General features: G+C 36.8%; 1 protein-coding gene across 1 annotated transcript in view; it reads left to right on the top strand.

Moving 5' to 3' along the window:
* The window catches only part of OCA2 (OCA2 melanosomal transmembrane protein), a 170,568-nt gene that overhangs the window by 72,618 nt on the left and 82,269 nt on the right, over positions 1 to 15,681 (top strand). The window contains 3 exon segments of the mRNA XM_065741233.1: positions 8,850 to 8,997; positions 10,473 to 10,530; positions 11,887 to 11,995. Coding sequence (XP_065597305.1) covers positions 8,850 to 8,997; positions 10,473 to 10,530; positions 11,887 to 11,995 — 315 coding nt within the window.

The following is a 15,681-nucleotide window of genomic DNA, read 5'->3' as shown; positions in this document are numbered from 1 at the left end:
ACTGATATATTGATTTCAGTGCTGTAGGTTACCAGTGTCTTTAAATTAGTGTCTTTTGAACTGAGCTGTAGCACTTGTACAGAAGAAAAGGCATATATTCCTTCCCCAGCAGTACTGTTTACTTGCAGAGGCTTGAAGCATAGGATATTACAAAAGGAAAAAAGGGTCTGAAGAACTCATCCATGAAAGGAATAAGAAAATCTTTATAAGAATGAAGAGCTACTGTGAGGACTTACTTGAGTGTGACTTTCAGCTCATAGAACTGCATCTTGTTCTGTGATGTTGGAAAAGATGCTAGAATTAGGGTAGGAAGCTGAGGTTTAAAAGGAGTCTGTATACTGTTTCCTAATAGAATGTGTGAGACAAAATAAGAATATATGAGTGACAGAGGAACAAATGTTGCTGTTCTGCCCCTCTCCTTCTGATCCTCAAAATATTTTCTTATTGGTTAAACTGTGCACTACTTAGTCCCTTGGAAGCATGACAATACACTATTCTGTTTCAGCTATCAAGATATGGAGCTGTGGACTAAAGTTCCTGGGAAGGTCCTTTTCCCCAGGGCAGTGGGTGCCATGTAATCTGGAGATGGTATTATCAACACAATTTTTGCCAAAGAATAGAAGCTTTCTCTTAGTGCAATGACTGATTTGGCATCAGCTCTCCATTTCTACTGTGCTGCTTGCTAGTGTTCCTGACCATTTTGTGGGATGATGACAGAGTGGGGAGCATGTTATCCTTCAAATGTAGCAGCAACTACATCTGTTTGTAGCAGCTGGGAAAATAGTGCTATGGTGGTAGTATTGTATGTAAAGTTTACAACAGAAGGAATTTTCTAATTAATCACAGTCATGCATAAAGTGCTTCATGTGTGGAAAAAAAAATGGTACAATTTTCCTCAGTGTGCAATTTGGTAACCAGATGAGTGAGCAAATCTTTCTTCTTCCATGTGGAACTTTGCAGCTGCTTCTCTAAGTGAAAAGAAGGGAAAGTAAGAGGGGAAAGAAGAAACAGGTACAGAACTGACATTACTATTCTGTTGATGTGAATGCCCCTACCTGTTGCAGATCTGAGATGCCTTGAGGAGTGAACTTCAGGACAGGTGGTGTGGTTTAAGGGTTTACAGCTTTCTTATGTTCTTGTGGCATGAGATGTCTTGACTGCTTCAGAAGGAAGTACTGAAGTTTCCCTTCCTCTCTGCACTGTGATGCTAGCCTGGGTTTCCATTCGGACATAGGTTGGTCCTAGGCCAACCCTCAAGCTTTAAGATGTTTGAGATGATCTTTCAAATTGATTCATAGCTTATTTCTGGCCTTGAGGCTTAGTTTATAAGTCATAGCTTGTCAGTAGGCACCTAAAAGTGCTGAAAAAATGAAATTTTAAAAATGATTTAGTTGCATCAATTGTGTCAAATTGATGTGGGTTAAGATTTTGCTTGGTTTTGGAGTATTTGTAGGTTCTCTCTCTCTAACAAGGCTCCAGTTCACTCTAGGGACCCAAAGACAATTGTTACAAGATCACAAAGAGTTTGTATTCCTGGATGCTGTGCGGCTCTCCAGTGCTACTATGTTTACCTCTGCATCCTCTAAAACTTCTGCATGCCTTACGCTGGGGCCTGCAGTACGGTGTACAACCTTTTGGATTAATGTTTGTGAAGAACTATTATGATAACCTGTGGGAAAAAACAAAACAAAAGCACTACTATTTCAGACATGTTCAATTGAAAAAGAAATGCCCACAAGGAATAAGAATTACATACAGGGTTTCGAGGACATGGCAAGAGCAGAGCGGTGACTTGGGGTATAAGTTGTAATGGAGCATCAGTACAGCTTTATGTGCCACTTTGCTTCACAATTTAGTCCTATTTCAGTTAATAATGTTATTAATTTGTTTGATAACAGTAGGAACCATTTCATGCTAGAATCAGTGAGGGGTAGGTCATGTACATAGCTGGATGAAACACATCAGTACATCTCTGTCCTGAGGTGCATCTGTGTAATGCAGGTACTTCAAACTGCCAGTAAAGTACTACTGGTGTTATAACAGAGCTGTTAACCAGCTGTTGGCTGGCCTCACTTGGAATCAGAAGTAAATAAATACTGGTTATGGAGGTTCAGGTGACAGAACCAACAGGCAAATTATGCTGAGAATAATGTCCAATGAAAGGAATATTTCAAGATGTTTTCAAGCATTTAGCTTCAAGCTAAATCTAGTTGGCAGTTGTGCAGTGCACACTGCAATTAGATGTCCTCAACCAAAATGCTAAATTCATCACAACTTCTTGTAACTTCTTGTATAATTAGTTGTGAGTAAACTCATGTTGGAAAATGTTTCTCATGCCCTGAATTGATTTTTCTGCTAAGAAAAAAAGCATATGGCAGAAGAGAGACGTCAGCTTTTCTGTGTGCATATGAGTATATAACTTTGAGTTACAAAATAAAAGAGGTGTGATTTGATATGAAGGATACATGATTATTCCAAACTTTGCCCTATTTGAAGTTATGGACAACACTCATCTTTTGAGCTTGCTCACACTCCCTTTCCCAGATCCCAGTGATGGGAAGCATTTGTAAATCTTGAACAGAGTGGAATAGAAAAATCTTTTTTATTTCTTCTCTGCAATCCAGACAGTATGTTAAAAAAAATGGATAGATAATCGTGTATGGCATGACTAAAGATGTCACTTTCTTAAATACTATCTTGGAACCTAAGATGGTAACTTTCTTACACTTTTATTTTAAACATCAGTAAGACTTTCATATTTGAAGGAACTAGATAGTCAAATGCTCCCCGCGGAACTGCATGTTCCTTTTTGGTTAATGTATCCGAATCCGTAAGAGTTGAGGCTTTATGTTTAAAAATGTTGAAAAAATTGTTCTTTCATTATTTTCACCTTCAATACATCTTCTAATAATCAGGAATAAAAATAATTATGGTAATTTCCTTTACGTGGATCCCATTTTTTTTTTAACATATAAAAACATTTTATGTTTAAAATCTATGTGTCTGTCCTTTCTGCTGCTTTAAAACTGATGGATTATCCCTCTTGGAATGGGGAAATTGTTGATGGTTCTTTCCTTGTTTTCAAATGATTGATAAATCAAACATTCTGACATTGCAGAGTAAGGGAAATATGACATGCATATTATTTTCTGAGAACATTGATAATGCTGCCAGCACAAGAAGGCTGCTGTAATATGACTATACCTGCCTTATGCAGAAAGAAAGTATAGTATAGTATAGTGATATTTGGAAACAATAGTGGAGCCCTTTACGATTTAATTTTTACAATGTTATTGCTTTCATTCTTCATAGAAAGACTCAGTAAAGTCAGGTCACAGTATTTAGGAACCTTCTGTTTCTTTTGCAGCACTTGTTTCCCTGGATCTTTGTGTTCTCATACTGCATATGTGGAAAAAAATTTTGCAGATATGCACTTGTCAGGAAGACCTGGGCAATCTTTAGCAGTGCTTTGGCGGAGCAATGGCAAAGCTTTCACTTTGGCCCTCAGATCTTCTTGGTACACACAGATTTAAGGGAAAAATTTAGGTTAATTTAACACATGCTCCATATATGTTTACTGCAAAGAGCTTTCTCTCTGATGATTTTTCAAAAAAGAGTGTAATGACATATTTTTGAATTATTCTTACCAGTTTTATTTCTCAAAATGAGCTTATTAGCCATAATTTTTTACACTCAACAGGTATGTCAAATCTGAAATGAGCTTCTTTTGCTCTTCATTTTGCCCTTAGATGAAGCACTATTTTTTCTAATTTCTGAGTTTTAAGAGGTGTCGTCTTGAGGCTTTGTCTTCTCAGGTCTGTGGAAAACTCATCTTTCAGGTTTTGCTTGTAGAACTGTGTTGGTTTATTTTTTTTTTCCTCTCCTATTTTTCCTTATTTAAAATTCTATTTTACTCTCACTGCTAATGAAATAACCTGAGTAGCTGTTTGGTTTGCTGCAATCCATTTTATGATTGGAGGGTATCCATTCACTTGCAAGCAGAGGAGTTAGTTAAACAGAGACTTCTTTTTGCGCATATACTTTAATGGAAAATGTTGGCTAATCAGAGAATGAGAGAATGGATTATGTTGGAAATGCATAAAATTTCTTCCTAACATCTATTCTTAATCTCCCTTCTTTTAGTTTCAAGTAATTTCTCATTGTCCTACCATTATCAGACCATGTAAAAAATCAGTCTCCCTTCTGTTTTTAAGCTCCCTTGGAAGGTCTCAGTGAGGTCTACTGCAGATGGGGGCTCGTGAGGGCAGAGTAGAGGGGAGCAATCACTTCCCTTACCATGCTGGCCAGCCCTCTTTTGATGAAGCCTGAAGAGCAATGAGGAAAGTTCCCAGTTAGATTTTTAATGAGAAGGATATTTGCTGTTTTTTCAGCTTTCTGAGCAGCATAAATACCATGGCTGGTTCTGTTTGTCTGAGCTTGTCCAGAAGTGAACCCCTGGGAGGTGACTTTTGTGTGTGGCACCATTTGAGATACCCTGCAGTTCTCTGCCTGGGCTTAAGATGCTTTGCTGCAGGGATAAGGGTCTCCTGTACATCCTTTGCCAAAGCTGCAATGCTGTGCAGAGCATCTGGATGTACCCTAGGTGTTTCGGTGACCAAATGGGGCCCCAGCAGACTAACAGCTGACTGATAAAAATCCTATGTATTGCTTTATGCAGCACTGTAAAGATTTCTTGCATTCCTTTTCAATTATTAAGCTGAATCAGATAAAGTGTATTTTGTTGCATTTTTGAAGACCTTGTGACATTTGTAGCTCTGCTTACCTATATCCATGTGACCAGTCAACTGTCCAACTCAAAGAAATAAAGACAAGGACATTGTGGACTTTTTATTTTTAGAATTAGAGCTTATGCTTGTCTCCCTGTCTAAAGGGACACTGATTCTAGGAAAGAGGCATTCAGCTGGAATGTCTCTTGAGGCAAATTCTTTATACACAGGCTTCACCTACCTAACTTAATTTCTGTGCTTTTAAAACAGAGTTGATTGTTGCTTGCTTTCTAATAATGCTATAAGGATTAATTACGTTATATCAGGGATTTAAACATTTCACTTTAAGTTATAGATATTACTATTACTAGATTAAGCTATAATTCCTGGTACTTAATTTCCTTTTCAATTAATGTTTAAACAGAGGTATCCCTGCTCTAAGAATTTAGCTAAGAAAAATAATTGCTTTGCTGAAAAAATGTTGAGTGAGAAGAGCATCTGGGGAAAAAGTCCGTTTAGAGGAACATGCTTTGCATTTTGTTAGTCACAGCCCAAACCTGTCTTGCTTTCAAAAAGGTAGATGATATATTTAGTGCACTTGCCAGTTAAAATTTGCAATTTTATGATAATTCTTATCATCTCGACAAGATTGGTCATGCTCTTCTGAGTATCTTCAATTAATAACACTGTCCTCTGCAGATTCTGAGACTGGGAATTAATTACACTCAGTCTGGAGGATGTCTTCTTTGTTATTGGCAGTCAGGTGGGAGGGAATTTGTGATTAAGTGAAAATCAGTCTGTCTATTAGTTGGTGCAATGCAGAAAGAATATGCATTTTCATGAAACACAATGTCTTGTAAAATGCAGAAAACATTATCTAAAATGTCATAGCTCAGGTCTGTAGCAGATATTCCATTAAATTCAACCAGACCAGGGCTTGAAGTCTGTGCTCTCCATGGTGAAATGTGCTAAATGACAAAAACAGACCTTTCTAGTAAAAGAAAGGAAAGGAAAGGAAAGGAAAGGAAAGGAAAGGAAAGGAAAGGAAAGGAAAGGAAAGGAAAGGAAAGGAAAGGAAAGGAAAGGAAAGGAAAGGAAAGGAAAGGAAAGGAAAGGAAAGGAAAGGAAAGGAAAGGAAAGGAAAGGAAAGGAAAGGAAAGGAAAGGAAAGGAAAGGAAAGGAAAGGAAAGGAAAGGAAAGGAAAGGAAAGGAAAGGAAAGGAAAGGAAAGGAAAGGAAAGGAAAGGAAAGGAAAGGAAGGAAAAGAAAAGAAAGAGAAAAAGAAAAAGAAAAAGAAAAAGAAAAAGAAAAAGAAAAAGAAAAAGAAAAAGAAAAAGAAAAAGAAGAAGAAAAAGAAAAAGAAAAAAAGAACAAGTTAGTGAAAAACTAATCTAAATATACAAATTCTAAATACATAGCACACTGTGGGCTTTATGAAAGTACCACATGAAGTTATGAAGATTTTTGGTATTATAATGGAATTATAAATTGGTTGGTTAGTCAACTGATCCCCAGTAAAGATAACCCTGCAAAAAGTCTGAATTTTCTTGGATGAGTGAGCCAAATCAGTGTGCCTTGGTGTAGTGTGACCATCGCAGTCCATCTGCAGAGAGGGTGGGACTAACAGAGATATGGAAATGTGATGCAAGGCTTTCTCACTCAGGACCAGCCAAATGATGCCCTTGTGCTGCCTTAGCCATAGTTTCAAAGTGGTTAATAAGACCCTGCAGACACCTTTGCCCATCATGCCTAACACACTATGTTATAAAAGGTCAGAAGCTCCCAAACATTATATGAGTTGCTACCTAAACAGGTTTGCAAATCCAAGATGGAGGGCTAGATAAAAGCTCAAAGTTTTTGAAAAGGTTCATTGCTCTCACTGACCTTTGATGGTCTTAACGTTATATTTCCTTCAAAACAAAAACTACTGCTAACACATATGTAACACCTGGTGCCATAGAAGGCTATTTCAATGAAAATGTTCCTAAAAATGAAGTAGAAGAAACTTTCTGTGGGATGACCTAGAAAACCTCTTTAAAAATTATTACTGTAACAGGGTCAGCGCTAAAAAGTGTATTGACTGTTCTGATTTTCGAAGGTCATGTTGTTCTGAAGTAAATTTCACAGCAGGTCAGATGTTCACATCCTTGGGATGTTTAGAAAACTAACGTCTGAGCAAGCAAGCATGCACTTGCTGCACATAAAGGCAAGATCAATGCCACACAAAAACACACACGTTTTTAAACACAGATGAGAAAGTATTAGCTCAACCTTGCTGAAACTGGAGATTAACCCCACAGCTCTTCAGACACAGAGAAGGTGTGAAACCCCCAAAATTGCTATTTACAGTGCTTACAAATACAGAGACTTAAAATGTGCACTTACCATTTTATTAAAGAATAATTTCCACCTTTTCTGAGGTTTCAAATATGTTTTTTGCGCAGTTTGCATCCACCTTATTCTCAAAGAAGATTTTTATTTATTTATTCATTTATTTATTTTATTTTTCTATTTTTTAATTTTTATTTTTTTTGTGGCCTGTAGCCCTGTCACTTTCTTGTTTATGTCCTGGAAGGGAATAGAAAATCACTCAGTGATTTGTGGATGTCACAAACTGTTGATGGAAAAGTAAATGATGGCCAGGACAGGCTGTCTGCACGATCTCATATTGATAAGCAGGACCTATCCATATGAAATAGCATCAGATTATGCTGCATGCAAGAATCACCAAATACATTACAGAGGAAAATGGTAGATCCTGTAGCTCTGCTATCTATGGTTCAGGTATAAATATATATATATATATATTTTTTTTTTTTAATAAGAAATGTTTTAGATGAGCACTGGTTGTTTAGTAACCTGGAATTGTTATTTAGCTTTATATGATGAGTTTACATTTCCAGCAGTGCTTTATAAAGCTAAAGCAAAGAATACCATTTTGTTGGCTTGCAAGCTATGTGCTCATTTGTAGATGTGAACTGTACAAAATGTTAGTTGACTGCTGTTCATCAGCTGCTCAGGAAGGTTATGGTGGCACTGAATATCCTTACTTTTTCCCTCAAATGTTTGAATTTTGTCATGTCTACTTTCCACTTATGGTTAATTATTACATGATATACTCTGTATTATCACTATAAATATCACAAATGCAGAAGACATATTAAGCACATTTAGTACTCATTTTGTTATTAAATACCATGAACAACTAGGGGGTTGCAATAGTAAACGTTAATATCATTGCTTACATAAAATATATGTTTAAATATTTATCATTTTATTATTTAAGCTATTTTTTATATAAATAATGCTTATAGTTTGTGTATGTGGTGCAAATACTTCCATATACATTTTTTTAGATAAGTGTAATTTGCACACTACATATGGATCTTAAGATATGAAGCCATGAATTCTTGACTTTTTTTTTCTTCAGTAACAAGAAATTTGAGGGGAAAGAAACAAAAGGAAGGATGATGAAATGTCCTATTAATTAATTGGGAAGAATATGCTCAGAGAGTGAATGACTGTTAAGCTTTCAAGTCTTTAGGAATCTCCTGGAAAACACAAAGGATATTTTTTGGCATGACCATTCTAGTGTCTGTTGTTAACAGGAAAGAACACTTTTCACTTTTTCTCCAAGACCTTGACTATTTCCCCCCAGAATTAATCAAAACACACCCCAAATCCTAACAACACTCTGGAGACTGATTTGAAATATTAATCAGTCTGTTTAAACTCACACAGGATCAGATATCTGCATTTTAGCAGTATATTAATGTGTTTTGGCAGGTTATGTTCTGATAAAAAGCAAATATTGTACAATTTTTTGCAGTAAAGATTGTGGTGGCCATAAGCAAATATTTAAAGACAGTACCTTTTATTCATTGGGAAATGAATTTAAGGTTATTTAAAAAATTGAAATGTTTCCATTAATCTTCCATTTCCTTCAGCTCTGAAAAATAAGTGGCAAAAGAAAAAAAAAAGCTTCGAAACTGGCAAACTCTTTGGAAACCATTCCAATCATTTTAACAGTTTTCAATCTAAGACATGTTACACATATTTTGTGATTCTCTGGTTTCATACCTATTGCATCTGCTTTAATATAAGGTATCTTGCTTTATTTTAGAACTGAAACATGAGATCTATGTTTGGAGGTTAACTGCTCAGCGCATTAACCCTGCCAGCAGGGAAGAAACTGCTGTGAAATGCCTCTTGATGCAGAAGGTGCTGACTCTGGAGATGCTCCTGAGGAAGAAGCTCAGGACATTCCACAGGTGAGTGGGTGCTGGCAGGTGCCACCTCCCCTGCTCCCACCTTTGGAAGAGTGAGCTGCAGGCACAGGCAGTTTGTTGGACTGAGATAGAGCTTCTGTTCATCACAAACTACAGTTGGAATGATATTCTAGTTTTGCTATTGTCTTTTCTGACATGAGACCTGCATTCTCAGCCATTTCTTGATCAGATGGGTGTTATTGCAGACACAAAGAACCACTGTCAGTCTCAGTGAAACACAAAAAGTGCTTTAGGGCAAAACGAATGTGTAAGGTCTGGAAAATATATGTGAATAAACCAAAATTTAAAGGCCAAGAAATTTCAGGTAGCTTTTGCTTCAAAAGATCACAAATACATCATTATGCTTTTCTCCACAATAGTAGCTTCAATTTCGTAATATGCTGTAAATTTTTCTATGATGAAAAATTCAAATGTTCTCCAGTGAACTACTGTATTTGCAAAACAGAGATTTACTACTTTTTGAATTAATAAAATCTTTAGTGGTGACATAAGCGTATTTGTAATTAATCAAGTATGTATAGAGAAGAAGTTTTTATAAACTGAGATAAACAAAATATTAAACTTATTTTGTTGAGGTTCCAGCAAATCCACCTGTTAATGTATGACATTTGATGTCTGAGAATGGCAGTGAGAAATACTCTGGCAGTGAATTGAGCCTAGCTTAAGATGAAATATCTTATGTTCACAAAGAAACATCTTAATTAAATAAATAATAAAAGGGCATGCAAGTACAGTTTCTTAAACTGTTCCAGTAATAAGATAATTTTTCCTTTTAATTTTTTTCCTGATATTGTGCACTTTGAATGTAGGGACAAAAGAGTCTTTCTAAAATATCATGACATTATTTGTGTTCACAACACTTTAAAAAGTATTCTAAAGTATATACAAAAATTGTACACTTCATTCTGAAAATGAGGATTCCTTCAGCACAGGTGCACTGACAGCGATGTAGAAATTCATTAACATTAACAACAGAGCTCCTGAACTGAAAACCCCAAGGCTTTAGCTGCAGGGCTGACTTTGCTGATAACAGAAAGAAGTTATTCGGATCTTAAAACTTCATTATAAAATGCAAATGTAACACGTGTTCTGACTTGGTGTTAGCACATGACCATTGCTTTATCACGGAATGGCACACACTAACTCCTGAAACTATGAAGGGAACATATAGCCAGCTCCTATACCCAGGTTCATACTCTGGATGCTTGCTCCCTCCAAGCCTGTGGTGCTTTTCATGAACCAAACTGTGTATTGGTGTGTATTTGAAAAGTGGGGTCTTAAATGAATTGTCATGGGCATTTTGCTACTGAACATAGGGCAGCCATGGTTCTTTTGTAGTATGAGTTCCTCCTTAAAGGGAAAAGATTGATCTGGTTGTGATGAGAGGGATTTATTCCAGTACTGTTGGCAGAGCTCTAATTGCACTCTGGAAAAAAACAGGTGTTGTTTTCTTTCAGGCAAATTTCACAAGAAGATAAAAACTGGGAAACAAATATTCAGGAACTCCAGAAAAAAGTAAGTAGATGGCAGTTCTTCTCAGTACTAGTGTAAGTAGACCTATGCCTTTTTATGAGGAGAATCCTTTGAATCCAATGAAATTTTAATGAGTCTCATGATAGCAGACTGTTTGGCTTTTCAGGCAGGATGGGGATACTGAACCGTGTTCTATGTATTAGGTTTTATATATGTTCTTTAGAAAAGACTTGTTTAAAGGATCAATAAATGATTCAGCAGTTATTAAAACCTTAAAATTTTAATCCATCATGGCCAGAAAATCTCAGGTGTCAGTAGGTTGTTTATAACCACAACGCATGATGACAGAGTAATTCCAAATCTGATTTACTGCACTATCTGTAACACATCTGCTATGCTATTAAAGAAGGGATAAACCACTTGGATAAATCCTGTTTTCTTTGCTGTGCACATATTAACACTGCCTAAGTCTTTATGGTAAAGCTGAACCTGACAGGATGTATACTCTATAGTAGGATTAATTTCATCTTCATTTATCTAATCCTCATATCCTTTTCACATCACTGGCACTAATGAATACAGGCCTCTAATTGGGAGCTGAAGTCCTTGGCTGGGACCTTGTTGTCCTATGTGTCATACCAAAACAGAACAATACCAACAAGGTTTTCTATTTAGTTTTTGACCTTTTTCAAAACACTGTATAAATGATGATCTTTTAAAATAATAGAGATTTAATTATACTTTAGTAAAGCTCTAAATTTTGTGGAAGAGACTGGAAATGAGAGAGGTACTCAGGCTGAGATAAAGGGATTCCCTGGGTTGGTGGTAAAGTGAGTTCAGAGCAGAGAAGCAACAGCTCAGTTGAAGGAATTTGGGTATGAGGATGAGAGCATGAGATGCGGGGCTGTGGTACAGGAACTTCATAAAGATTAGGGGCATGGCATGTCCTTGAAAGTTGTATATGATGTATGAAGAATCTGGCTTGTAGGTTAGATTAAAGGTTTTCAGAGTATAATTGCAATAAAGGGTTATTTTGTCCAAATCTGTGTTACCACAGCGCACCTGAAGTTCTCTCTATAGTATGAACTTTGGCAAGGGGGTTGGACTCGACGATCTCTTGAGGTCCTTTCCAACCCCTATGATTCTATGATGAACTGCCTTTCAACTGTACTTGCACAACTATGTTCCCATCTTCTCACTGTGTCACTCTTCCTGTATGATCATGTTTCCTATAGGTAAACTTGAAGTATTTCAACTTAAATATTTATGTATTTTATGCTGAAGAACATACAATAGTGGAACAGCAGTTTATACTTCACATATGTTTTTTTTTTTAACTCTGCACAATAGATAACTCCTTTATAAACTCGGTTATTCAATTCTTTTCCTTCTCTGTAGCACAGAATAACAGACAAAATCCTTCTCATCAAATGCCTGACTGTGCTGGGATGTGTCATTCTCATGTTTTTTCTCAACTCATTTGTTCCTGGTGTCTACTTAGATCTTGGTAAGTTTCACAGTTTTATTCTATTTAACTAAAAGAAAAAGAAAAACAAACCAACCAACCAAACAAAAAAACAGGTAACTAACCTGCAACATTTTTCTGAGTCTATTCAGAAAGCTCATGTTTTTGTAAGTCCCTGGCCTCACAATTTCACCAGGTTAATCTGAACAGCAGTTTCTCATAACAGGCTTTTGAAAGGTAGTCACATCTCAGTCACCCCAGGAGGAATAGCAGGTAGAGCTCTGAACTTCATTTTTTTTTTCTGAATTCCCAATATTAGCTAGGTGGGCAAACATTACAGAATAAGCAAATTTGACCTTACTGTGATTTCACTGTGGGCTTGAATAAATGACCAAGATTCATTATAGAGTTCAAAAAGTAATTACTCTGTGTAAGAACATTAAAGTAGTCTGGCATAATTTCATAAGTAAGTATATATAGCTCTTCATATAACTTCAAGTTACCATTATGCTATAATCAAAATAAATCATTTCCCAAAATAAAAACAATAAGGCACTGCATATGTGTGAAATAAAAATAACTGCATTCTATGCCTAGACCTATCTGTGCCAGTTTTTATATAGTTATGGGTCTACATCCCTATAGGAACATTCTTGAAAAAAATAGAACTAAATTAAAACTCACATTTAACTAAAGGCCAGTTGTAAAACCTGCCTATACATTGGCCTATGAAATGTTAAAGATATTTTTTTTGGCTGTGGAGTGTTTGGAAGTTATGAAATTTCAAATTTATGTTTTTTCTTGCCATCTGAATCCCTTCACTTGTATGTCCAATGACTAAAAGATGCAACAGACTGAAGGATTAATAACTCATAAGGAATAAGTCATTGACTGAATTATACTGTGCATTTTGGTTATGCACCATATGGAGCTAGTTCTAGCTGTACAGTTGTCATCAGGTTGGAAAGAAGACCTTCTGCCCCTGTTGCTACCACTTTACCTATATTCTATGATTAACTGTCTCAGTAAGCTACCAGTAGCCAAAGTTGGCTCTTCTATCTGCTTGGAACTAGAGAAACACCTGTGTTGGTGTTACTGGCACCAGTGGGGAGATGTGGGCTACCATGTCTGAAGCAATGTGTTTTTAAAAAAGTACAGCTAAGCTGCTAAATGCGTTTGTTCCAAGGACTGAGCTGCTGCCCTTGGGCGTAGGCTGCAAAACAGCTGTGTCCATGCCACTCAGACCTCATCTCTGCAGAGCAGGCTGGCACAGCAACTGGCCCTATGCTTTCTTGTGACATTGTAAATAGTTTCGTGTGCGTGGGATTATTAAACTGTCAGTTCACGTTGAAGGCAGTTTTGTTGGCTAACAAAATTGTTTTAAGTTTGTAACGTGTCTGAGTTAATGTTGCAGTAAGTGCACAGAGCAGAGACCTAAATGTGACTCAGTCTTGACTCTGGGTGTGATCTCTGAAGCTAATTGTCTTCAGACATACACCTCGGTTTATTTTTCTCTGAGATGAAACAAGCTGGATCAGACCAAGACAGGCATCTGAGTTTGAAGCAATACTTATAAAAGGGGGATTCTGGGACACTGGGACCTCACTGTGAACTTGGTCTATGAGGTTTCTTGATAGTGTAGATACATCTAGCAAGAACATGCTGGCATGCAGCAGGAGTCCTGGTGCCCCAGAGCAATATGAGGTTAGGAAAGGGGACAGTGTTTCAGCCAGTGGCACCAGTGACACTGCTATGTTGTCAGCTTTCCTCTTCCAGAGTATTTGCTGTGATGGAAATGAATGATTCAGTAAAGAACACTGGCTGTTAAGAAGTTAGAAGGTATATAATGCTGATGCATTCTAGCCATAAAAAAAAGCAATTTTACTATAGTGTCAGAAGAAGCAGGTATGGAAGTCTCTTGCAGGCATTTGAAGTCATTGTGGCTAAGAGCATAACAAAAGAGTTCACACCAGCAATTTAAGAAATCAATTTTCACCCTTACTTTTATGCCTCAGATAAGTGGGCACTGAGCCATGTAAGGTTTTGTGAATAAACCCAAAATCTAAAACTGTTATTGGAAACCCACATGCAGTCAGTAAAGACCAAATAGCGTTGATTGCATGAGCTGCTAGTAAGATATTCTTTAGAAAACTGCAAAGTAATTAGAGTACTAGAAGAAATCTAGTAACTGATGAGTGTTTTTTGTTCACGTCAGTAAAATAAAAGAAAAAAGTGCATTGGTTGGCAATGCAGGTTTTTTTATTCGCTAGCCTATCTTCCATTGCTGCCTTGGAAGTAAACTGCTGCATGTGAGCTGCATGTGTTGTTTAGTTTCTCCCTGTTCTGTATTCATAGTAAATCCATCAGGTTAGTGAATAAATGTTATTAAATCATATGCATAATTCTATTAACGCATACTGGAACCTGCAGAATTATACTGAGATCTCATTGATGACTCCTGATTTCCATTGTCTTGATGCTTGCTGACACTTACTTACCATTACTAAAGTAGTACTGCTGTGAGTTGCTATGGATTTTAGTCCTCCAGTGGATGGAAATAAATTTCCTAAAATACAGCACATCTTGTACTCTGGTGGTTTGGTTATATTTGTTCAATAAGTTTTTTTGCATAAAAATGAAAGTAGATTGTAATTCAGTGTTTAATTTCCTACTAGAATAATGTTTTATACAGAGGCTTAAGTGTTAGAAATCTAATAACTTTTAATTGCATTTGGTAGAGTAAATTAGAAAGATTAAAGAATTCTTTATCAGTCCCCAGCCCTGATACAGTTTTTCCATTATGAACTTAGAATCGCTGATATAATTTGAGAGAATTGACATTTTAATTTAAGTAATAAATTTGCATACTTAACTGTCTTAAAATGCAGAACACTTTCCTATTCAGTTCTCTCATACCTGTTCATCTGTAGCCTAATTCTATGAAATATCTATGTTAATGAAAGGTTAATAATGAGGCTTTAAATAAACAGATATGGCAAACTTCAGACTTTTAGACTGCTTTCATTCAGCCAATGTAGGATATTACATTACTGGTAAAGCATCTGAGGAATCTTGCTTCCTTCTGCCTCTGGATCCTCTCCTCTCAGAGCCAGGTCAGTTGTTTCTGAGTCAGGGAAAGGTCCTCTCGTGCTTTTGGAGGGGTGTAACAGAAGATTTTGCTCTCTTCTTCAAGAAACAAGGTGTAAACTCAAGAGCAAACAAATCAGATATTGATGGTTTCAGTACAGAGATACGGTTACTGACTTGGCTGCAAACTGCTGGAAGATGGGAAGTCATACCAGAAGTATAGCTGTATGTTTGTCTAATATGTACATTTGTTCCTGAGTTGTTACCAGTATTTGTTGTAGATGAGAAACTTGTTTATGTGAATTTTTTATATCAGCATCTAGGGATATTATATCCATTTAATGAATTAATTATTTATGCAAGGGCACAAGGACTCACTGAATTCTTCCATGATTTAGGACTGCTATTTGCTCCAGCCCCACTGGAAAACTGGGAGGTTCAAACCTCACAACAAAAGAAATCATAAAATGGTTGAGGTTGGAAGGTGCCTCTGGAGGCTATTTTATCCAACCTCTGCTCAAGCAGGGCCAGCCAGAGGAAGTTGCCCTGTCTTCTGTCCAGGCAGCTTTTGAACATCTCCAAGGAGGGAGATGCCACACCATCTGTGTGCAACCTGTGCCAGTGCTCAGTCACTTGCATAG

The sequence above is a fragment of the Cyrtonyx montezumae genome, unplaced genomic scaffold, assembly GCF_038088225.1.
Source record: "Cyrtonyx montezumae isolate F1298 unplaced genomic scaffold, pur_monq_1.0 scaffold_3, whole genome shotgun sequence".
NCBI classification, from domain to species: domain Eukaryota; kingdom Metazoa; phylum Chordata; class Aves; order Galliformes; family Odontophoridae; genus Cyrtonyx; species Cyrtonyx montezumae.
Note: the sequence above shows the minus strand (reverse complement) of the source record. Positions and strands in the feature narration are given on the sequence as shown.